The 22,632-nt window shown below is 40.4% G+C and overlaps 1 protein-coding gene across 1 annotated transcript in view; it reads right to left on the reverse strand.

Annotated features, from left to right (window-relative positions):
* Window positions 1-22,632, reverse strand: part of LOC308696994 (H-2 class I histocompatibility antigen, Q10 alpha chain-like) — a 33,233-nt gene that overhangs the window by 3,892 nt on the left and 6,709 nt on the right. The window contains exons 4-6 of the mRNA XM_081376013.1: window positions 1,116-1,157; window positions 937-981; window positions 719-799 (exon numbers count right to left, since the gene is read on the reverse strand). Coding sequence (XP_081232139.1) covers window positions 719-799; window positions 937-981; window positions 1,116-1,157 — 168 coding nt within the window. The remainder of the gene's footprint in view (window positions 1-718; window positions 800-936; window positions 982-1,115; window positions 1,158-22,632) is intronic.

Consider the following 22,632-nt stretch of genomic DNA (forward strand, 5'->3'; position numbering starts at 1 on the left):
ACAGTGTGTGTGTGTGTGTGTGTGTGTGTGTGTGTGTGTAGGACCTACTGTGATCCTCCTCAGCTGAAAGAGAACGAGAGGAGCCATTAATGAAACAGTGTGTTTGTGTGTGTGTGTGTGTGTGTGTGTGTGTGTGTGTGTGTAGGACCTACTGTGATCCTCCTCAGCTGAAAGAGAACGAGAGGAGCCATTAATGAAACAGTGTGTGTGTGTGTGTGTGTGTGTGTGTGTGTGTGTGTGTGTGTGTGTGTGTGTGTGTGTGTGTAGGACCTACTGTGATCCTCCTCAGCTGAAAGAGAATGAGAGGAGCCATTAATGAAACAGTGTGTGTGTGTCTGTGTGTGTGTGTGTGTGTGTGTGTGTGTGTAGGACCTACTGTGATCCTCCTCAGCTGAAAGAGAACGAGAGGAGCCATTAATGAAACAGTGTGTGTGTGTCTGTGTCTGTGTGTGTGTGTGTGTGTGTGTGTGTGTGTGTGTGTGTGTGTAGGACCTACTGTGATCCTCCTCAGCTGAAAGAGAACGAGAGGAGCCATTAATGAAACTGTGTGTGTGTGTGTGTGTGTGTGTGTGTGTGTGTGTGTGTGTTCAGGACCTACTGTGATCCTCCTCAGCTGAAAGAGAACGAGAGGAGCCATTAATGAAACAGTGTGTGTGTGTGTGTGTGTGTGTGTGTGTGTGTGTGTGTGTGTGTGTGTGTGTGTGTGTGTAGGACCTACAGTGATCCTCCTCCACACTGGGATCTGTGGGGTTTTCTTCTTCTGGATCAGTGTTTAAAGCAGCTGCACATCTTTCTGGTCCTGATGAAGTTCAGAATGAATAAAATGATGGTTATTAAACATGTTCATGCATTTAGTCATCAGCTGTACAGTGACAGTAAACCAAACATTACATGCAGAGAGTTTTAATTTACGGCCTTTTATCAATTCTGACTCACTTTTTTCCTCCAGCAGTTCTGGCTTCATCTGTGTTTTATGAAGATCTGCAGAATCACATGAAATAATAAATAACACAGATGCTCAGTCTCCTCATCTCGTTCACATTTATGCATGAAAACATTAAGAGACGTACGGACGTGTGTTGTGCTTTAATAACTTCTAGAAGAGTCAGACTCGCCTGATAGTTGCACTAGTGATGGTGTCTTCAGTGTGTCCGGCTCTCCTGAAATATTAAACATTAGAACAGTCATTCTCCTCTTCTATCTGTATTTATGACTTTAGGGGATTTAAATGGTACTTGGATATTTACCATAATTTCTAAGTAGATAATATGTGAGGAAAATGAGGAAAACAACACAAATACAAGATAAAACTGGAATGACTGCTTCCAATGAGATGAGGGCTTCTATCACTGGAACAAATACATCTGTCACAGAACAAAAATCCATTATTTGTCAAGTTTTAGTGTAAAATCACACATAACTGATGATGTTTATTAGGATGGCGTCGCTGATATCGGCCTCAGTTTGGAGATCTTCAATACTTTGACCATTTTATTTGTTTGTCATATTCTAGGTAATTTTATTATGATTTGTTTTACTACAGACAAACTAGACATGAAGCTTTAGACACCAAACAACCTTTGCAGATTTCTGAACATTGAGACATTTCACTAGTCGGAGGATCTGCGATTCTGCACAAGCATTTGAAGTACAAGTACAATCTGAACTAAGAGCACAAACTTGTTGTGATTATTGGATGGCAGGCCCTCTACAAGTGAAGTTTTGTTCACGGCTCAACTGAAAACAGCACAGACTCAATTATTGATTTTTAGTCGAGAACAGTGAGTGATTTTTTTTTGTCCTTTGATTAACATTAAAACACCGCATCAGGTTTATTAGGCTGCTGTCCCTTTAAGACCAAATGCACAGATCCCAAATTTGAATATACTGTTTACGTTCACTTGAGATATAACTGACTATGTTCACTAATATATTCGCCAAGACGGACGTTTTTACATCATTTTGTGTGAATTTGCCCGTACAAGCGCAAGACGTGAAAGATAATTTGATTCAGTATTCGCAGGCTGTCTGACGTGGGTTTTCGGGGTGCGCGCTTCGGATGTTTGTGTTCATGAAACTGCTCGACTTGCAAACGTCCTGTAATAATGTAGGGAACCACTCGTTATACATATATCCAAGTGGTTCTCACTGCAGAGTCAAACGATGACCAGCTCCTCCTCTCTGGAGGGATAGAGTTGTGGGTGGGGTTAGGGTGTGGCTGGATATTCTAGCTCCACCCACTAGGCCCAAATTACATTGGCTCCTCATCACTTGACCTCTAGCGAGGAGGAGCTAGACTTAAGCTCCACCCATTTTGCTCTGCAGTGAGCAACTTCATAAATCAAGTAACAGTTCATGTTTTACATTCATATACAATTTAACTTTTAATCCAAATGACGTGTGCTGAGTGAACGATCAGCAATCAAGAGCATTCATCATTTCAACTCTCTCTCGTCAGTTAATGTTAAAGGGGTGGTTGATTATAATTTCACTTTTCTAAATTTAGTCAGTGTGTAATGTTGCTGTTTGAGCATAAACAATATTTGTTGCAACAAACGGCTGGTAGAGACTACACCACATTCCTCCCGGGTTAGTGACATCACAAACCCTAAAATTTACATAAATCCCGCCCCCGGAACACGATTTATAGATTATCATGACAAAATATGCTAATCAATTACTAGAAGAAAACTACACATAAGCTACATAAATTCTACATAAATTCAAGCTGTTGAAGCTCCGCCCCCTGTGCCGGGAGAAGCAGCTCATTTGCATTTAAAGGAACAGGCACAAAACGGTGCGTTTTCGATCACCCTCAAAAATAAAAGGGACAATTTTAACATGCTATATAAAAATATCTGTGGGGTATTTTGAGCTAAAACTTCACATACACACTATGGGGACATCAGAGACTTATTTTACACCTTGTGAAAGTGCATTATACCACCCCTTTAATAATAATCTACATGCCTACAAGCTTTCTTTGCCATTGACATCCGACTGAACTACAAACTTTCCACTGACGTCTGTTAAAAAGGCATGCGCTCGGGAAGCTTACGCACCACAGCTATATAGGCATTACTATATTTTGTATAATATTCCACTAATTAGATACATTTACTTCATAGACAGCCTTCTTTTATATCCCCATTATACTCTCTGTTGTCTGTGTTTCTTTGTCTGAACACAAGTATATAAACGCTGCCTGGTATCGGTTGTTGGTATAGGAGCAGTTTTATGAGTATGAGTACAAGTACACGAGCTCAGTGCCCATACACAAAATGAAATATATTTTAAAGTGTCAAAAATATATGTGGCATATATTCCAAATACATTGAAATATATTTGCATTGTTGTTCACTTGAAATATATTCTGAAATATAACAAAAATATATGATGTTAAGTGTGAAATATATTTACATTTATTTACATATATTTAACTAAATTATATTTATTGGGCCAATTTCAAATATTTGCATTTATTCCAAAAATATATTTTGAAAATATATTTCAAATATATTTATTTTGTGTATGGGTATCGAGCCTGATACTGATACTGGTATCAGTGCATCCCTAGTTTAGTTATATTGGTGCAAAATCAAATGTAGCACAACCAATGAAGTGTTCATATGAAACCATAAAGCAAAACACAGGTCAGCCAAACAGCCAGAGCCGGACAGTAACTGAGTACATTTACTTGTAGTACACAAGTACTACAGATGTTTGAGTACATCTACAGTACTTAAGTACAGTTTTGAGGGATCTGTACTTTACTCGAGTATCATTTTTGGGGAGTACTCATGACTTTACTCAAGTACATTTGAGAGGCAAATATTGTACTCTTTACTCCACTACATTTCTATCCATAACTGTGAGTACCCGTTACTTCTTCTAAAAAAAAAAAAAAAAAAGGAAAAAAGAAACATCTCGGAAACCCTCTCAAATGTGATTGGATTGTGCAGGCGCCACTGATTGGGACAGCCTATCAGCAATCACCTTCAGCTTTCCGCCAAAGTCAACTCCATGGTCAGATTTAGATAAGAGAAGAAACCATGGACGAAACAATGGATGAAGACGCAGCAGGTCCATCCTGGGAGCGATATTTTTTTTCCCAGGATGCTAGGGGAAGACTCATGAATATTCATTAGGGAAGTCATCCCTAATTGGTCTTAACCCCAGTGACGGGTAGGTTTAGGGGCGGGGTTATGGAGGGGTGGGGTTAGGGGTAGGTCATCAGACCAATCAGGGATGACTTCCCTAATGCAATATTTAGAAAATGTACTCTTGTACTCTTGATACTCAAGTACTTTTAAAAACAAGTACCTTAGTACTTTTACTTAAGTAGACATCTGACTGTAGTACATTTACTTGTACTTGAGTAAAATTTAGCAAGGGGTATCTGTACTTTTACTCAAGTAATGTAGCTGTGTACTCTGTCCGCCTCTGCAAACAGCAGTACTATTTACCTGAATCACGATATTTTGTTTTGTCAGTCTGGTGCTTCACCACACACTGATACTGGGATCTTTCAGACGGCAGGATCTCCAGGCTCTTCTTCAGCTGAAAGGATCCGTCAGCGTTCGGTCTGATTCCCTCTGAGTTCAGCTGATCATCAAGGACCGGCGTCTGATCGTGTCTGATCTCCATCTGCACATGTTTAGGGTAGAAGCCTGTGGCCAAACACACCAGCAGAGACGAGACTGAAGATCCAGACGCTTTTACAAGAGTGTGAACACGAGGACGAGCTGCAGGACAGACAATGAAAATAATAAACCTGCATGAAAGAATGCATTCAAATATCAACCCTAGAGATTCTGATGTAAACTCACATTCCATGATGATCTTTCCCTCTCGCTGAAGTTCAGTGAATCTGGTTAATGTTTCCACACATTTCCTCTCCAGGCTGGAAACTGATTCTCTGTCCCAGATGATGTCGTGGTCGAGGACTAAAGGCTTCCAGTGCATTGAGAGGTCAAAGGTCAAGGTCTGGCCATCATAGGCGTATTCATCAGAGCCTTGAAGAAACATTACTGAACCATTAGAGTGACGTTCAACCGCACAGCCGTGCCTCCACTGAAGAACATGAAGATCTAGAGAAACACAGAAGATTAAGACCTGAAGATAAGATTCAATAATGTGACAGTGATATTATTCTAAAAGTTTACAGAGGAATGAAATTTGATAAAAGTGATTAGCATTTTTGTGCCAAAAAAGTAATGTCAAAGTAATTTTCCTACATGGCAGGTCAAATTAATTTCTCAAACCAAACTTAATTTGCCATAACCTGTCGGTTAGTGCTATGCACAAATTGAATCTTAAAAAAGGTGGAAACAAGTAAATATATTAAAGATTGTCATATTGTGCATCCTTAAGTAATATTACAAATATTATGGCAAAATGTTAATGGATAATTACCCGTGTCCCGTGTGCTGTTCTCATTCCTCTTGTCCATCAGTGTTTTAATGTTGATCTGAAGCCACTGTTGTTTATAATGCAGATCATCACTTTCATTAAAGAGTCTCTCAGATTCCTCACACAATCGAGTCATGAAATCTGCTTTATTCACACTGTTACACAAACTCATCTGTATGTCATCCAGTTCCACTGAGTTGTAGAATTCATACTCTTCTCCAGACATCAGAGGTTTAGATACGGCGCTGTATGTGTAGTATAGAGAGTGCATTTCTGACATGAGGACGAGAGAAGAAACAAGTTACAACAAGAACAGGCATATAAAAAAAGTTTAAAGCAAACACACAATGGACATTAAGATTAATTACATTAAATAGTAACAAACTTCTCATTGTTCGCTCAGTTTGGATCACTTTGTCACTGGAATACTATCTAATACAGACAATGTACATTGTAATAATGAATATACATTAAGAATATGGAGATAAACTGAGTAAAAAAAAAAAAAAAGATTTCTTACCACTTTGAGATGGAAAAATACCCGAAATCAGAAGAAGAACTTTGATAGAAGCCATTATCTTTGTGTTTCAGCTTCAAACTCTAAAGCCAAAATGTCTGCTAACGTGTGTGCGACACAGACTTAAGTCAGGGCTGCTACTCACACAACTGACTCATCATGATGGGAATTGAAACAGTGGCGGCGTTTCACGAAAACCTATATGGCATTCCCTCTGCGCATAGGCCTACATAGAACAACGAAATTACCGAGCGATATACCTCACATTATACCAAACAAAATGCACGATGTGCCTACTATTACTATTACACTATTAATTCAAACTCACAGTGAACAGCATTAAATATAAAAACACATGTTGAAGTGCCATTTTTATTGCATAAGTGCAACGTTTTGCTGACAGCACTACAGTCCTTTTTCTTTTCTTTTTTTTCTTTTCTTTTTTGCTGCTTCCATTCTCCTGATTGCTATTATTTAATTTATTTGTTAAAAATACATCCAGGGAAGATTGAATAGGCCTGTTTCTTTTAATTTTTACGCAGTATCTGACAGCTAATCAAAAAGACGCGCGATAAAGTGATGCAATAAACTGCGGCTGCGCACACTCACTCCACACAATTATTTTTTATAAAAATACTTTTGCAATAATGTGTACATGTATGTGTTCATTTAAAATCTACCATTGTGTTTTCGATGTTGTTAAAATAATAATAAAAACACGTTTTTGTTTTTTTCTGAAGTGGGATCCAATCAGAGAAGATCGGCGTTAAGAATGAATGATCACTTATCGCGTGTTTTGCCTTTGGATTTATTATCAAATTAATATTCTAATAATAATATTTTATGAATAATAGTAATACAATTTTATTGCACTGAAGTATGAAGTATAGCAAGAGTAGGACAAGTCAAAGTCTCATGCCGTTTGGATAAAAAAGGTTGAATACATAAATAAGCCCAGATTTTACAGTGGGAAACCGTGTTGAATTGCTACAGCATCATATTATGTAAACTGCATTTATGACAAACAAAGATCTACACAGATGCCATAACGATCAATCAATAAATGCACACACGTTGTCCTTTTGTTCTGACGCTAACGCTGCGGAGATAATACTGCAGGAGCCGTGTTCATATGACTTTTAAAGGTGACTGAGGCGATCACGAATTAATAGCAAATTTTTAGGGGGGTTAAAACCCTCGTAAAATCTTTAACGAGCATCCTCATTAGCTGATGTTTTATCTGAACTCTGACTGCTAGGTGCCATACTTTGCCATACGCAAACGCCGCCCCTGAATCGAAACTGAAAATATTGTTAAACTTTGTAAAGAGGCCTTTAACATTGTGTTTTGCACCATTGCTTTGGCAAATCTGTCAAACGAACTAAAATCATTATGTATATGGCATAGTCATAGTGCCCTTTTTAAAAATGTTAAAGTGAAACGCAGAATTTGCTGACATGATCAGCTCGTGCCGTTCTAGTGTACTCTCACGGTTATGTTCTTTTTGAGTTTATTTTCTGTTTTTTTCTTTTGTGAGTTTATGAGATTTGTTATTAATTATGGTTACCAATTTGATTAGTTATTCTGTTCAGCTGATGCCTAATAGTTTCCTTTGTTTGTTCCCTATCAGTTCCCTTGTTTCATTAGTGAGTTTTGTCAGTGTCTCATCGTTGTTACATTTTCATCTTTTTTCTGAGTTATGGTTTGTGGATTATTCATCCCAGACAGCAATGATGGATTCCACATGTAGGGGAGACCGGGACAGTTGCAACATGGGGATGGTTGCAACATGTTATTTTTCTCCAATCAGAAACAAGCTAGAGTGATGACACTCACACTGAACATGCACAGTTAGACCCTCCCCCCACCAAGAAGAAAGTAGACATATTCAACCTCTGCTGCTGCATTTATTGAACAAAACTTGTTTTGGAGGTATGAAAGTACATTTTTTCATGAGATATATTTTTGTCATACTGTCCTGACATTTTGTATGAATTAATCAAAACTTACTTAGTTTGAATTATTGTTTTGTTGACTTCTAAGTGACATGGTTAGCATGTGTCAAAGTCGGTGTAGCAGGTGTATGATGTTCTGTCATGGCTGATAGGGTTGGGGACATTTGCAACAATTTATAAATTGCATGTTTAATAAAAGTTTGTTGCATTGCAAATTGTTCAATTCTTCCTGTCTGACACTGAAATATGGAGAGATTGAACAGCATCTGTAATTCCTGCACACTGAATCTATGTAGGCATATGTTCTACACATACACAAACAAAACTCAATAACTGTAATTTGATAAATATGTCTAAATAGATAAATAATAAGCTACAATAACATTATTGAAATAAATAATACTATAATATTATAGCAGGCCTAAAACAGTTAATATTTTCAGAATTCTATGCTCATTGAGACAAAAAGCTAAAGTTAATTAATGAAATTAAAGTGTTGCAACTGTCCCCGGTCTCCCCTACCAGATATGGGCCGGATCTGTGTTGCTGTCTGGGATTAAAGACTTTTGAATCTTATCATGTTAGTTGTGTGTCCTAAACAACTGGTTTGTGACAACTATACTGCAGGTTAAAAGGTTAACTGCTTTGGATAAAATGATTATACAATTTCTATTTAGGATTTTTTTTTTTAAGATATAAGAGTAAAATATAATGAATATGTAATATGTCTATAGTGCATATTGTGGTTGCAAACAATTTTCTAATACTGAATAAGAGACAAACATGGATAAATTGTCTTTAAAGTAGAGGTGGGCATAGATTCATTTTTTAAATCTAGATTAATCTAGATTAATTTTGAAATTAATCTAGATTAATCTAGATTAAAATGGCTCATTTGAATTCTGCCGAAGGCATTCAGAATATGTGTGCTACCCAAATAATGACTATAAAAGTAGGCTAAGTCTTTGAGAACGGGTTTCTCAAGCCAGGTGGCGCATTAGACCAGGGGCTCATCTCCTGTTTCCAAAATGCATCACAAACTGCTTGAGAAAGCTGTTCTACTCATAGACTGTAAAAGGTTACTACTGTACTGTTACCGTCCGTAGGCAACATAGGCCTATGTTATTATCAACTACTATAGCCTCCTGGGACCCAGAAAAAAAAAGTTTTTTGAATTTAGTTTTTTTCCATGTCATCACACTGTTTAGAGCACAATAAACAAATGGTAAAAAAACATTTTTGAAAAACAATATTTTATTCATACGTTATGCTATGTCCTCTGTAGTGGACACCAGGACTAAGTTGTTTAAAAAATAAAATGACATGAAATTATATGTATAGGCAAAAACAATGGGATTTTTTTTCAATCACCAATAAATTTGGGGGTTTCAGGATTTTTTCAACCAAAATTTGTATAAAGATGATTCTCAACTATGTTATGAAAGAAATAACGGAATGAATCGATACACCATTTTACTTTATGCAATATGTGGGTAAAATGTCCATAAATTAATATTCCCATTCAATGCAATGTATATATAAACTGTATCTAATTTGCACATTAATGTGTTCTTGGAGCAACATTTAATGAAAAAAGAAGTGTAATAATTGGAGTAATAATTGGCAACATTTTAATAATAGTATCTAATATTTCATAGGAATATTGATCTATAATTTATTTCCATATTCACTTGTTGTGTCTCCCAGAATGCCTGATAAACATGATTTAAGTCCTGGTGTCCTCTACAGTGGACACGTATGAAATCAATGCCCTGTTCTGTAACAGAAAGTAATTTTTTTATTTGAAACCCCATAACATTTTCCTGAGATGTTGTTTTATGAAATACAATTTGAAAAGTAGTCCAATTTAAATTATAATTACAATATATTATCATATTTCCATAAGAAGGCTACATTTGATCACTAAATTAATGTCAGACATTTTTAAAGACCAAGGAGAAGTTGTTTTCATGGTGAAACCTCCAAACATTTGGTATCTCTGAAAAGTCCTGAATGTGCTCTTTACAGGACACCCAGGTTGTGTCATGTGACATGTATGATGTCAGAGAAATTCACTAAAATATAATGTCCACTACAGTGGACAAAAGTCTATTCTTGGGTCCCAGGAGGATAGGCTATCAATTAGGGATGGGCGATATGGCCTAAAATCTATATTGTGATATACATTGCAGCCTCTTGCGATAACGATATACAGTATATTATAATATATATTAGTATATTATTATATTTATTATATATGTATATATATATATATATATATATATATATATATATATATTATATATAAAACCATTTCAGAAACTGCTTGAGAAAGCTGTTCAGACCCTGCTAAACAACTGCTAAATTTTTTTTTTAAAGGGTATATGTAGTTTTGAGAACATATATTGTGCAAAACTGTAAGTATACAACATAATTTTGCAGATAAATAAAATTTAAGTACACTAGCTGCAGAGATCTTAAGTAGGTCTAATGTTTATAATAGCTTTGAGCTAATGAAACCCCAAATTTAAAGTTATAATATTGTCTAACTGATGTCTTTTCAGTTAAAAAGAAACACAACAACGATTCTTAAAATCGGGCGTAGACAGAGATTATGTGTTAACGTTACACCACTAAGATAAATTGGAATGAGAATAATACGCGCGCGCTGGTAGGCTATTCAGTGATATCATGTTTCGTTTTGAATTTGAGGTGGTAGAACGGATTAGTCGTGTGTTAACTTACCGAACCGTTACCCCACACACTCAGATAGTTTGCTGCTGTTTGTCGGACGGCTTAAATCCGAACCAAGTCCAAATAATGGATGTCGCAGCTTTCATTTCATTTCAACAGCCGTGTTTACTTAAGATGACGACGAATATGCGTTGCAGCCGGGTTTACCTCCCGGTAGATTGCGTCATCATAGCTTGTGTAGTAGAGCCATCTCCCAACCCAACTTGGGGAATAGATTAACGGCGATATTTTTTTTATCGCGCGATAAGAGTCTCGCGTTAACGCAGCGCGTTAACGCCGATAACGGCCCACCACTACTTTAAAGATTATTTATTCCCTTGCAAGGAAAGGTCAGCAGTCGTACAGACATTACAAAGTGCCTGCAGAATGTGACCAAGAGTGGGGGCACCCTTCCTTCTTTATAGTTGACTCCTAGTGATGGGGACGAGACCGCCTATGCCGAGTCCGAGTCAAGACCAAGGCTTTGAAGGGTCGAGACCGAGTCGAGACTGAGTCCGTTGGTTTTCAAATATAGTCGAGTCCGAGTCGAGACCGAGTCTTTGAGGAAGCAAGTCTGAGTTGAGACCGAGTCTTTGAGGAAGCAAGTCTGAGTCGAGACTGAGTCTTTGAGGAAGCAAGTCTGAGTCGAGACCGAGTCTTTGAGGAAGCAAGTCTGAGTCGAGGCCGAGTAAGTCTGAGTCGAGACCGAGTAAGTCTGAGTCGAGACCGAGTATTTGAGGAAGCAAGTCTGAGTCGAGACCGAGTAAGTCTGAGTCGAGACAGAGTAAGTCTGAGTCGAGACCGAGTATTTGAGGAAGCAAGTCTGAGTCGAGACCCAGTCTTTGAGGAAGCAAGACTGAGTCAGGACCGAGTCTTTGAGGAAGCAAGTCTGAGTCGAGACCGAGTCTTTGAGGAAGCAAGTCTGAGTCGAGACCGAGTATTTGAGGAAGCAAGTCTGAGTCGAGACCGAGTAAGTCTGAGTCGAGACCGAGTAAGTCTGAGTCGAGACCGAGTCTTTGAGGAAGCAAGACTGAGTCGAGACCGAGTCTTTGAGGAAGCAAGTCTGAGTCGAGACCGAGTCTTTGAGGAAGCACGTCTGAGTCGAGACCGAGTCTTTGAGGAAGCAAGTCTGAGTCGAGACCGAGTATTTGAGGAAGCAAGTCTGAGTCGAGACAGAGTATTTGAGGAAGCAAGTCTGAGTCGAGACCGAGTAAGTCTGAGTCGAGACCGAGTATTTGAGGAAGCAAGTCTGAGTCGAGACCAAGTCTTTGAGGAAGCAAGTCTGAGTGAGTCGAGACCGAGTCTTTGAGGAAGCAAGTCTGAGTCGAGACCGAGTCTTTGAGGAAGCAAGTCTGAGTGAGTCGAGACCGAGTCTTTGAGGAAGCAAGTCTGAGTCGAGACCGAGTCTTTGAGGAAGCAAGTCTGAGTTGAGACCGAGTCTTTGAGGAAGCAAGTCTGAGTGAGTCGAGACCGAGTCTTTGAGGAAGCAAGTCTGAGTTGAGACCGAGTCTTTGAGGAAGCAAGTCTGAGTCGAGACCGAGTATTTGAGGAAGCAAGTCTGAGTCGAGACCGAGTAAGTCTGAGTCGAGACCGAGTAAGTCTGAGTCGAGACCGAGTCTTTGAGGAAGCAAGACTGAGTCGAGACCGAGTCTTTGAGGAAGCAAGTCTGAGTCGAGACCGAGTCTTTGAGGAAGCACGTCTGAGTCGAGACCGAGTCTTTGAGGAAGCAAGTCTGAGTCGAGACCGAGTATTTGAGGAAGCAAGTCTGAGTCGAGACAGAGTATTTGAGGAAGCAAGTCTGAGTCGAGACCGAGTAAGTCTGAGTCGAGACCGAGTATTTGAGGAAGCAAGTCTGAGTCGAGACCGAGTAAGTCTGAGTCGAGACCGAGTATTTGAGGAAGCAAGTCTGAGTCGAGACCAAGTCTTTGAGGAAGCAAGTCTGAGTGAGTCGAGACCGAGTCTTTGAGGAAGCAAGTCTGAGTCGAGACCGAGTCTTTGAGGAAGCAAGTCTGAGTGAGTCGAGACCGAGTCTTTGAGGAAGCAAGTCTGAGTCGAGACCGAGTCTTTGAGGAAGCAAGTCTGAGTTGAGACCGAGTCTTTGAGGAAGCAAGTCTGAGTGAGTCGAGACCGAGTCTTTGAGGAAGCAAGTCTGAGTCGAGACCGAGTAAGTCTGAGTCGAGACAGAGTATTTGAGGAAGCAAGTCTGAGTCGAGACCGAGTCTTTGAGGAAGCAAGTCTGAGTTGAGACCGAGTCTTTGAGGAAGCAAGTCTGAGTTGAGACCGAGTCTTTGAGGAAGCAAGTCTGAGTCGAGACCGAGTCTTTGAGGAAGCAAATCTGAGTCGAGACCGAGTCTTTGAGGAAGCAAGTCTGAGTCGAGACCGAGTCTTTGAGGAAGCAAGTCTGAGTTGAGACCGAGTCTTTGAGGAAGCAAGTCTAAGTCGAGACCGAGTCATTGGGAGTCGAGACCAAGACCATAAAAACATGTCAGTTTTCATATTCATGATTTAATATCACCCCAGTTAATAATCAACAGTTAGGCCTACAGACTAAGCTAGATTGGGAATTGTTTAGAGGAGCAGTCTTAACGTCTTAATATGGACTAATTTTCTAGTGGTATGTAGTGGACTAGTGATGAGGACGAGACCGCCTATGCCGAGTCCGAGTCAAGACCGAGTCTTTGAAGGGTCGAGTCCGAGTCAAGACCGAGTCTTTGAAGGGTCGAGTCCGAGTCAAGACCGAGTCTTTGAAGGGTCGAGACCGAGTCAAGATCGAGTCTTTGATGGAACAAGTCTGAGACGAGTCCGAGAAAGCAGAAATCGGTCTTGAGACCGGTCTCGAGTACTACATCACTATTGACTCCCTCTATGTCATCAGAGTGGATAAATGAACAACATGTCCCATAACGAACACATTGTTGCATCCTACTACCCTTGAGTAAAGGCCCTTTGTCTTAGTCATACACTCAGTCACACATTACTTTTTGTCAAGTCACGTATACAAGGTCATACACGTACACTTGGTTCCATCAATGTAGCAGAGAATTATGGGACTTGATGAAGCATGCAATCCTCGTCTCATTTTACTACATTAATCTTATTACTATGAATATAAGAAAATTGCGCATATAGAACATATTAAATTTCTTCCACAATTTATTTAGCAAAATGCTCTTCTCTAGTTTTTTTTTTTTTTAGCTAAATAACATGGTCATTGTATGGCTTTCCAGAGGTAAATGATTTTAGAGAGAAAGAGCAAAATATAACTCGTCCTACACTAATTAATGGGGAGCAACCCATACAGAAAAAAAAAATATTGAAATATATTTTAAAGTGTCAAAAATATATGTGGCAAATATTCCAAATACATTGAAATATATTTGCATTGTTGTTCACTTATATTTATCATTTTGAAATATATTCTGAAATATAACAAAAATATATGATGTTAAGTGTTAAATATATTTACATTTATTTACATATATTTAACTAAAATATATTTATTAGGCCAATTTCAAATATTTGCATATATTCCAAAAACATATTTCAAATATATTTCTTTTGTGTATGGGAAATAGAAACTAATTATAAATGCCTCTGTATATTTTTGGACCACTAGCTCAAATGGGACGCATGGACTGATGGTTTTATTTCTTAATAAATTGCTGTCTATTACTGTCCATAGCAGAATGCTTGTGATGTTATGAAATTCTGTGTGAGTTGCTGGTATGGTAGTCTTCAGAGGCTCAGAAGAAGAGTAGTAACACAAGTAATCTGGAATTACATTAACATATAGACCTTATATGCCAGAGAAACAAGGGCACAGTCATCTTTAGAATCCACTTTTCAAGTGGATTTACTTAGTGTAAAGTTAACGAAAGTTATCATGAGGACTGTAATGTTTAAAACAGACGTCTAAACAAATGTCAGTAGACCGGGAATATTTTATGAATTCTATTTTATGAAATTCCCGTAATTTCATGAATTCTTTAAAAGTGTGTGTCTCTCGGGTTCATGCTGCCCTCTGCTGGTTACAATAAGAAGTCAATACAGTCTCAATATGTTCCATTGATAAAAGCTCTTGAATGACACGAGACAAAGAAAGAAACCTCTCACTTAATACAGTCTGGTTCGGTTCATCTCTGCTCTGATTAAGAGAAAACATTAAATTTACAGTAAAATCCTTTAAACCGCTTATGAAAAGGTGCCTGTAAGCTACATGACAGCAGAAAGATAATTCTACTGTATACTGTAAAAAATACTTTTAGGCGAAACTAGAAAAAGACAATATTTTTACAATTGTTTATAGCACAAAAAGAAACCCGCAAAAAAAAAAAAAAAAAACAACAACAACAACAACAAAAAATACATTTTGAAGACACTGAACACACATTGAATATAAGATTGTCAGGCAACATGTCCTACGAAAAAGAGTGCAATGTGCCTGTAATAGCAATTTTTATCTCACTTGGAAAAACAGCATCACAGGTGTAAGACAACACTCAAAAAGGCAAAATTGTAATAAAGAAGAAAAAGGCTTTATTCTTTGAGGAATCTTTTCGCAACCGCAGCCACCCAGATGTGAAACAGAAAGCCTAAAGACATAATAAAACTGAGACATTTTATACAGGTTTCTAACATCTTGACCACACCCTTCTGTTAGTGGAATTTTACAGAAAAGACACCTTCTAATTCCCACTGGTTTGGACTGGTTTCTTATCCCCCCCCCCTGAGCAGACTATACTGTTCTTTGATTCTTGATAGTTCAAAAGGCCTTCATTTATGACCTAAATTGCCTCCTGCTAGATTACCTCCTGCTTCCCCTAAGGGGAGGGCAGGGGACCCCACGTTTATTGCTAAACGACCCCTGTATTCTCCTGCCTGGACCCTTTCTCGTGTCCAGGTGCAAGATATTTTATTATCCAGTCTTCCTGTCACTTTTTCAGCTGTTAGAAAAGAAAAACCCCCACAGAAGCACATGGTCAATACACAGTTAAATGAAATAAGTTCAAATGAACAAAACACAGGAACAATGAATTTTTCACCTACAATTCCCCCCTTTTTATCATTCTCTGATAACCAACAAAAAAAAAAAAAAAAAAAAAAAATTCATTTCTACTTTCTAAAATTAATCAAATCCATTTTACTATTAAATTCTCAAGAAAATACAACAACTTGAAGTTTTCTCTTCACATCACAGTTATACTCCTCATTACTGACTTTCATATACCTGATCATTTTACTTGAAACTTGTAGGAAAATCTGAGATGGAAAAGTTTAGGCTGTTTTTGTAAGGGATAGGCCCTCAATTGTTTAGCAAGCAAGTAAAGATTCATACGAGGCCGGGCTAGTCGGATAAATACTGTCATCGCAACCCCAACACCAAGTCGGACCCTCGGACACCCTATATGAAGGAAAAATAATACTATGGAAAAACTTCATTTACCCTGTATCCGATTTCACAGTTTTAAAATAGAGAAAAGGTTTAAACACAAAATACATTAAAGGAAATCCCTCATTTCAAACCCTTACACTTGTGTTACACATCACCTCGTAACACGGGCGACCGCTGCTTTAAACCTTCTGAACACATCATCACTCTTGCAATAAAAAAAAACAGAACAAGAAACAGTAATAATAATAATAATAAAGGAAAACACAGTAAATAGAACTGTCAATCAATGATATCACATCCTAAACAATCAAAGTTTAGAAAATCCCCTTTCATGATCCCAGAAAGGCAAAAGGAAAACACATTTAACCCATGTCGGCATACACTTCATCACTGTCATAATCATCACCCTGCTCCCCATCAGTTATTGGATACAGAGTCAGTTTCACTGCTTGAACTGGCGCTGCTGTCCCCGCCTTGATTAATCTCTGCACTGAGCTGGAAACACACTTCATAATGCATGGTAAACAAAACAGAATTAATAATCCCATACCCACAATTGGCACGACAGTTTGAATTATTCTGAAAATCCACCCAGACCATGCGGACATCAGCCACTCCATCCACTCACTACCAGCAGCCTGAGGCGGCTCCTTTACAGCTTCTCTCATGTGCTCGATGATATTGGTTAAGTTGTCACTGTAATCAGGAATGTTAAAACAACACGATACTCCCAACATTTTGCAAACTCCACCCCTCTCTGCCGTGAGAGTGTCCAAAACCAATCTATTTTGAATGACGGCTTCGCGAACTAATTTCATCTCATCGTTTATTAGGGTAAAGGCATTTTCTGTGCTATTGGCTATTGCAAGTACCGTCCATGCTAACCCATTGATCTTGTTGATTGCTACAGTTGTTCCCACCCCCAGGAAAATTGACCAACCTATGTTTGCCCCTGGTGTTGTCCACGGGTCTGCCAATGTATATCCTGCATAATTATTTGGCAAAGCATCAGGCAAAATGTTAATATCTCTTTTTTCTCTTTTACCCCCTTTGTTTGGCAAGTACACAGAAGTACCCACATTCATTAAAGCTGGATAGCAACACCCTGACCAGTTCTTTTTTTGGCATACGGTGATATGCTCTATCACCACAGACCCAAACTGCTGCAGGTGAACTTTGATACAGTTTACCAAATGGACACTTAAAGGCGATCTCTTTGTCGTTGACGTTTGCTGTGCAATTGTCCATTGTCCCATCCAGCACGTTGATTTTGATCCTGCAATCAGACCACCCAACTTTCAGTGATCTCGGTCTGTTGAAGCAAACACAAACATCTCCCTGTGCGGAGGTTACTCTCAGAGGTGGAATTGCAATCTCAGTGTTGTTGTACTGCTCAACATGATCGCAGTTGTCAGCAGGCTGTTCCGTTGGTGTCCCTCCTCTCTCTAGCTCCACAGCAGCTTTTAGCACATCAGTCATCTGCTGAGGAATCAGACACTTAGTTTCATTAACAGTAGCCGCCACTAGGGGGACAGCTTTCCATGCATGTGACATTTGAAGACACATCCAGCAGCTCGTCTTGATCTGTAGCTCCTCCTTCTGCAAAAGTGCCAGTGCACACGCCTTGTTTCCCTGGCATTTCATCATTGCTTTCTTTACTTCAGGATTTATCTGACCTTTGCCTGTGTCTTCGTCCCCCATCCAGGCCAGTTCTTCTTCAGTAGCCTGTTCGACCTCGGGTGGCACAGGTGACAAGAAAGGTGCCGTCGTTGTTGCTGCTTGTGGTCTGGTTGCCTCGATTACCATAATGTCTATTGTCTCATACCAGTCAGTTTCAGTCAAGTCCAGGGCACAGTAGTACCTGCCTTGGTCAGCACGTGTCGCATGTTTCAATTCCACTCTCATCCCGTATCTGTTGTTACTCATTTTGTCTTCAGCGTACACCTGAAATCTTTCATCGTATTCTGTCCTGTAGTGATGAGCGTATGCTTTTACGTCGGTCCACTTACATGGGCTTTCGCAGAAGTAGAAATGTGCGTGCTCTTGGTTATGTCCATCGCACCCAAGACAGTTCTTTTGGAATGGGTTACACTTGAAAGCCACACTTGATCCCTCCTCTATCGTGATGATGCTTCCGTGCAGTCCTTTCACCAGCTCCACTTCCGTGAATGTGTCTCTTTTATCACGCTGTCTGATGATGCTGTTCAGCACAGATGTTTCAGAACAAATAGTCACTGATATCAAGGTTAAGATGAACGTGCTTTTACAAAGTCCGCACATTCCCGGTATTCTGAATGGATGCCATGGCTTTGAATGATCCATCTTGTCTAATTCTGCAACTGTGTTTTTACCACTCAGAGTCTTATCAGTCTTTGTTGATGTGCAGTGTGCAATCTGATACTGCCTGTGCAATCAGAACCCTCCTTTTCTCCCAGCTTCCTTCTCACAGCTCGTATTCCACTCCGCTTGTTGCTGCTGCTAGAATGTGGGGATCTGTTGCCAGTAAATCTTTACGTTCTGTTAGTTCAATGGTCAATGTCTCTGACTGTACAAATGGCTTTATTCTGCACACTGGTCTCACCACTTTCTCTGAGTGATCTTGCACCTGCTTGTCTTTAGGGCTTATTGTTGAGCTTGCTGCTGTCTTTGGGACTCCTCCTCCTGTTGCTCTTCCGATATGGGCGGAACCTTCCTGCAGTGGCTGGCATGAACCCAAGTCGCTCGTTCCCCGACCTTCACCGCCGTGTACGTGACCAGCAAGACTTGGAACGGTCCTAGCCACCGTTTCGCTCTCCAGCTTTTCCTCCTGAGGTCGCGGATCACCACGTAATCACCTGGTCTGACGTTGTGCAGGAACGTCTCTGCCACCTTGCTCTGAGCTGCCTTTACCTGCACAGAAACAGCAGATAGCAGACACGACATTTCTTTGCAGTAATTCAACATTTCATTCTCACACACATCTGTTGATGGAAGCCGCCTTTTTTCCCCCACTATACCCATGAATGGTGGTCTACCAAATAGAATTTCAAATGGGCTCAAATTCGTTTTTACTCTCTTTCTCATTCTCATGTACATCAGTACAATGGGTAGTGCCTTCACCCATGACAATCCCGTTTCTTCGCAACATTTTGCCAGTTTGGTCTTCACCGTCTGGTTCTCACGTTCAACCGCACCTCCGCTGGCAGCGTGATATGCACAGTGTGTTCTCAGATCGATTCCCAAGAACTGACCCACCTGTTTGATCGTCTCATTGACGAAATGACGCCCGTTATCTGAGCTTATCTTCTTTGGCACGCCCCATCGGGGCAGGATCTCGGTTAGCAGCGCTTTCGCCACTGCCGCAGCATCCTGTTTTGAGGTGGGAAAAATTTCCACCCACTTTGAAAACATATCAACAAAAACCAGACAATATTTCTGTTTTCCACAAGGGGTCAGTTCAATGAAATCGACCATCAAATATTCGAATGGCCCGTCTGGGGCTGGCTGGCTTGCCAGCGGTGTTTTGATGCCCCGTGCAATGTTGTATGCGGTACAAATCACACATTTTTTGCAAAAATTTTCAGCATATATTGTGAACCCTTTGGTAAACCACAATTCTCTCATTTGCATAATCATCCCCGCCTTTGACACATGATCTTTCCCATGTGTCAATCTAGAATAATGCTGGAAAAAGTGGCTTGGCAGGCACGGCTTCCCCCCAACAGATGTCCATACATCATCCACAAGGCGGCAGCCTGCCGCCTTCCATTTGTTTTTCTCAGCTCCTGTGGAAAAAGACTGCATGCTCTGTAAACAAGGAGAAATGTTGTTATGAAGGTTAATGTCAATTGATACACAGGTGGCGGCGCTGCTATCTGCTGCAGTCTGGGTTGTTGCCGCTGTTTTTGCCGCCATATCTGCTCTGGCATTGCCTGTGGAGATAGAAGTCTTATCGTTAGTGTGCGCTGCGCATTTACAGACTGCAATTTTGTCTGGAAGCAGAATGGCCTCCAAAAGGTCAGATACCAAAGTAGCATTCAGTATGGGTCGACCGTCAGACTTCAAAAACTTCCTGTGTTTCCACAGAGCGCCAAAATCGTGTGTGACCCCAAAAGCATAACGCGAGTCTGTGTAAATCGTCACGCATTTACCAGTCATTAGTCTGCATGCTTCAGTCAGGGCGACTAACTCAGCTGCCTGTGCTGAGTAGTGAGATGGCAATCTGCCAGATTTTACAGTTTCAAATTCAGTTGTCACCGCATAACCTACATTATTCTGTCCTGTTTGTGGATTTTTTGACGCAGATCCATCCACAAAGAGGACATTGTCACAGTTTTCAAGCGGAATGTCTAACAAATCTGGCCGTGGCGTGCATAGTTGTTCGAGAGCAGACAAACAACAGTGGTGCTCTTCGCCATCCTGCTGCGTTGGCAAAAGAGTCGCTGGATTCAGTCTCGTACATCTTTTGACAGTGACATTTGGCATATCAAGCAAAATCGTATGATACCTCAGCCATCGGGCTGTAGACAAGTGTGAGGTTCTCTGCTCCTGCAAGATCAAAGACACCGCATGTGGGACCTCTAAGGTCAAATCAGCATAGCCCACAAACTCTCTTGAAGCCATTACGGCCAGCTCAGCTGCCGCCACTGCCCGGAGGCAGTGTGGCAGTCCTGCTGCTACAGGGTCTAGTTTGCTGGAAAAATAGGCTACAGGTCTGGAACGATCTCCGTGTTTTTGCAGGAGCACAGAAGCCATAAAGCCATTTCTCTCATCGACCATTTGCGTGAACGGACGGTCAACGACCGGAAGGCCTAACGATGGAGCCATACACAACTGCCTTTTCATGTTATCAAATGCTATCTCAGCTTCACTTGTCCAAACAAGTCTGTCACATGATCTCAACCCCTTCCCTGTTGTAAGGGCTCGTAGGGGCTGTTCTAAAATGGCATAATTGGGGATAAACGTCCTGCAGTAAGCACACATCCCCAAAAATGACAACATCTGTTTTTTTGTTACAGGTTTTGGGGCTTCTTTTATGCCCTGCACCCTTTTCTGTGACAATGCTTTGCTATTCGGTCTGATAACATGCCCCAAGAAGGTCACTTCCTGTTTCACAAACTGCAGCTTGGAAAGGCTGGCCTTGTGGCCCTCCCTCTCGAGATGCTTGAGGAGAGACACACTGTCAGCCCTGCACACAGCTTCATTCACTGAACAAATCAAAAGGTCATCAACATATGACAACAGTGCTGTTCCTTCTGACAAAGTCAAATTCTCAATACTTCTTCTGAGCGCTTCATTGTATAAAGTTGGGGCCTCACAAAAACCCTGACATAATCTCGTAAATGTGTACCCCTTGCCATTGAAATCAAATGCAAACCAAAACTGGCTTTTCTCATCAACTGGAACGCTAAAGAAAGCATTAGCCAAATCTACCACAGTAAAATATGTTGCATTTTCTGGAATCTGAGTTAGAATGGTATAAGGATTGGGTACCCGGGGGGCGCGAGCGATGATTGCTGAATTCACCGCCTGGAGGTCCTGAACAAATCTCCATTGCAATGGCTCACCTGGGTTCTGTGCTTTCTTTACAGGAAAAATGGGGGTTCTGACAGGTGAATCATTGCAAGGTCTAATTACTCCCTCCTTCAGCAGAGCATCAAACACTGGTTTTATGCCCTCTATTGCCTCACGTTTCAAGGGATATTGCGCTTTACATGGTCTGAAATCAGATTTTGGTGTTATCACAACTGGTTCACATCCCTTAATGAGGCCTACGTCATATTTGGTTTTTGCCCACAGGTTTGGTGGTATTTGTACCAAAGAAATATCGATTTCTGAAGCAGAAATACCCCCCTGTGCTGTCACATTTTTCCCAATAGCAATCATGTCTCTTTTGACCTCAAGTTTAAAATCACAGTTTGACTTAAATGCCCCCACACTCTTGCTCTCTGCTGTGTGTGTGTCAACTTTCACCCAGTCTGTGGCTGATAAACACTTTTTCACAAACAGCCCTACATCTCTCCATTGCTGGCTTATGGCCTTCGAGACAGATAAGTGGCATGCAGTGTTCTCCGTCATCAGATAGCAAGCCTTCTGACTGTCAGACAACACTGCAGACAACGCACACACATTCTCTGTCCAGAAAATCTTGTCAAATTTCACACTCTCATCCTGCACAGCAGTAAACCACATTTTCTCAAAATCTGAATCACGTTCGGCCACCACATGTGAAGTACAATGCATTTTCTCATTTGTCATAAACTCTGTATTGACTGGGTTTGTGCGATTCTTTGCCAATTTCAAAATCTTTTCTGCCCCATCAATATTTGTAACCTGCCAAACATAAGCCCACTTCGGCTCAATTTTAGTGCAAGTAATTTGTGATGTCTCCTCTATGCTAATTCCATACTGATCGGCACAGAGAGACAAATTTAATTTACACATTAGATCACGGGCCATCAGAGGTGCGGGACAGCCGGGTGACCAAACAAACTCGTGTTTGAAAAAGCGTCCACCCTCCGTTTCGCACTCTAACGGCTCGGTTAACCGGTCAGAAATCAAATGGCCTGAGGCTGAAGTGCTCTCAAACACTTTTCCGGTTAAATTCGGAATGCATGGTAAATCACATGGTCGTAATGTTGACA

Source organism: Scardinius erythrophthalmus (assembly GCF_964197995.2).
Source record: "Scardinius erythrophthalmus genome assembly, chromosome: 10".
Taxonomy (NCBI): Eukaryota; Metazoa; Chordata; class Actinopteri; order Cypriniformes; family Leuciscidae; genus Scardinius; species Scardinius erythrophthalmus.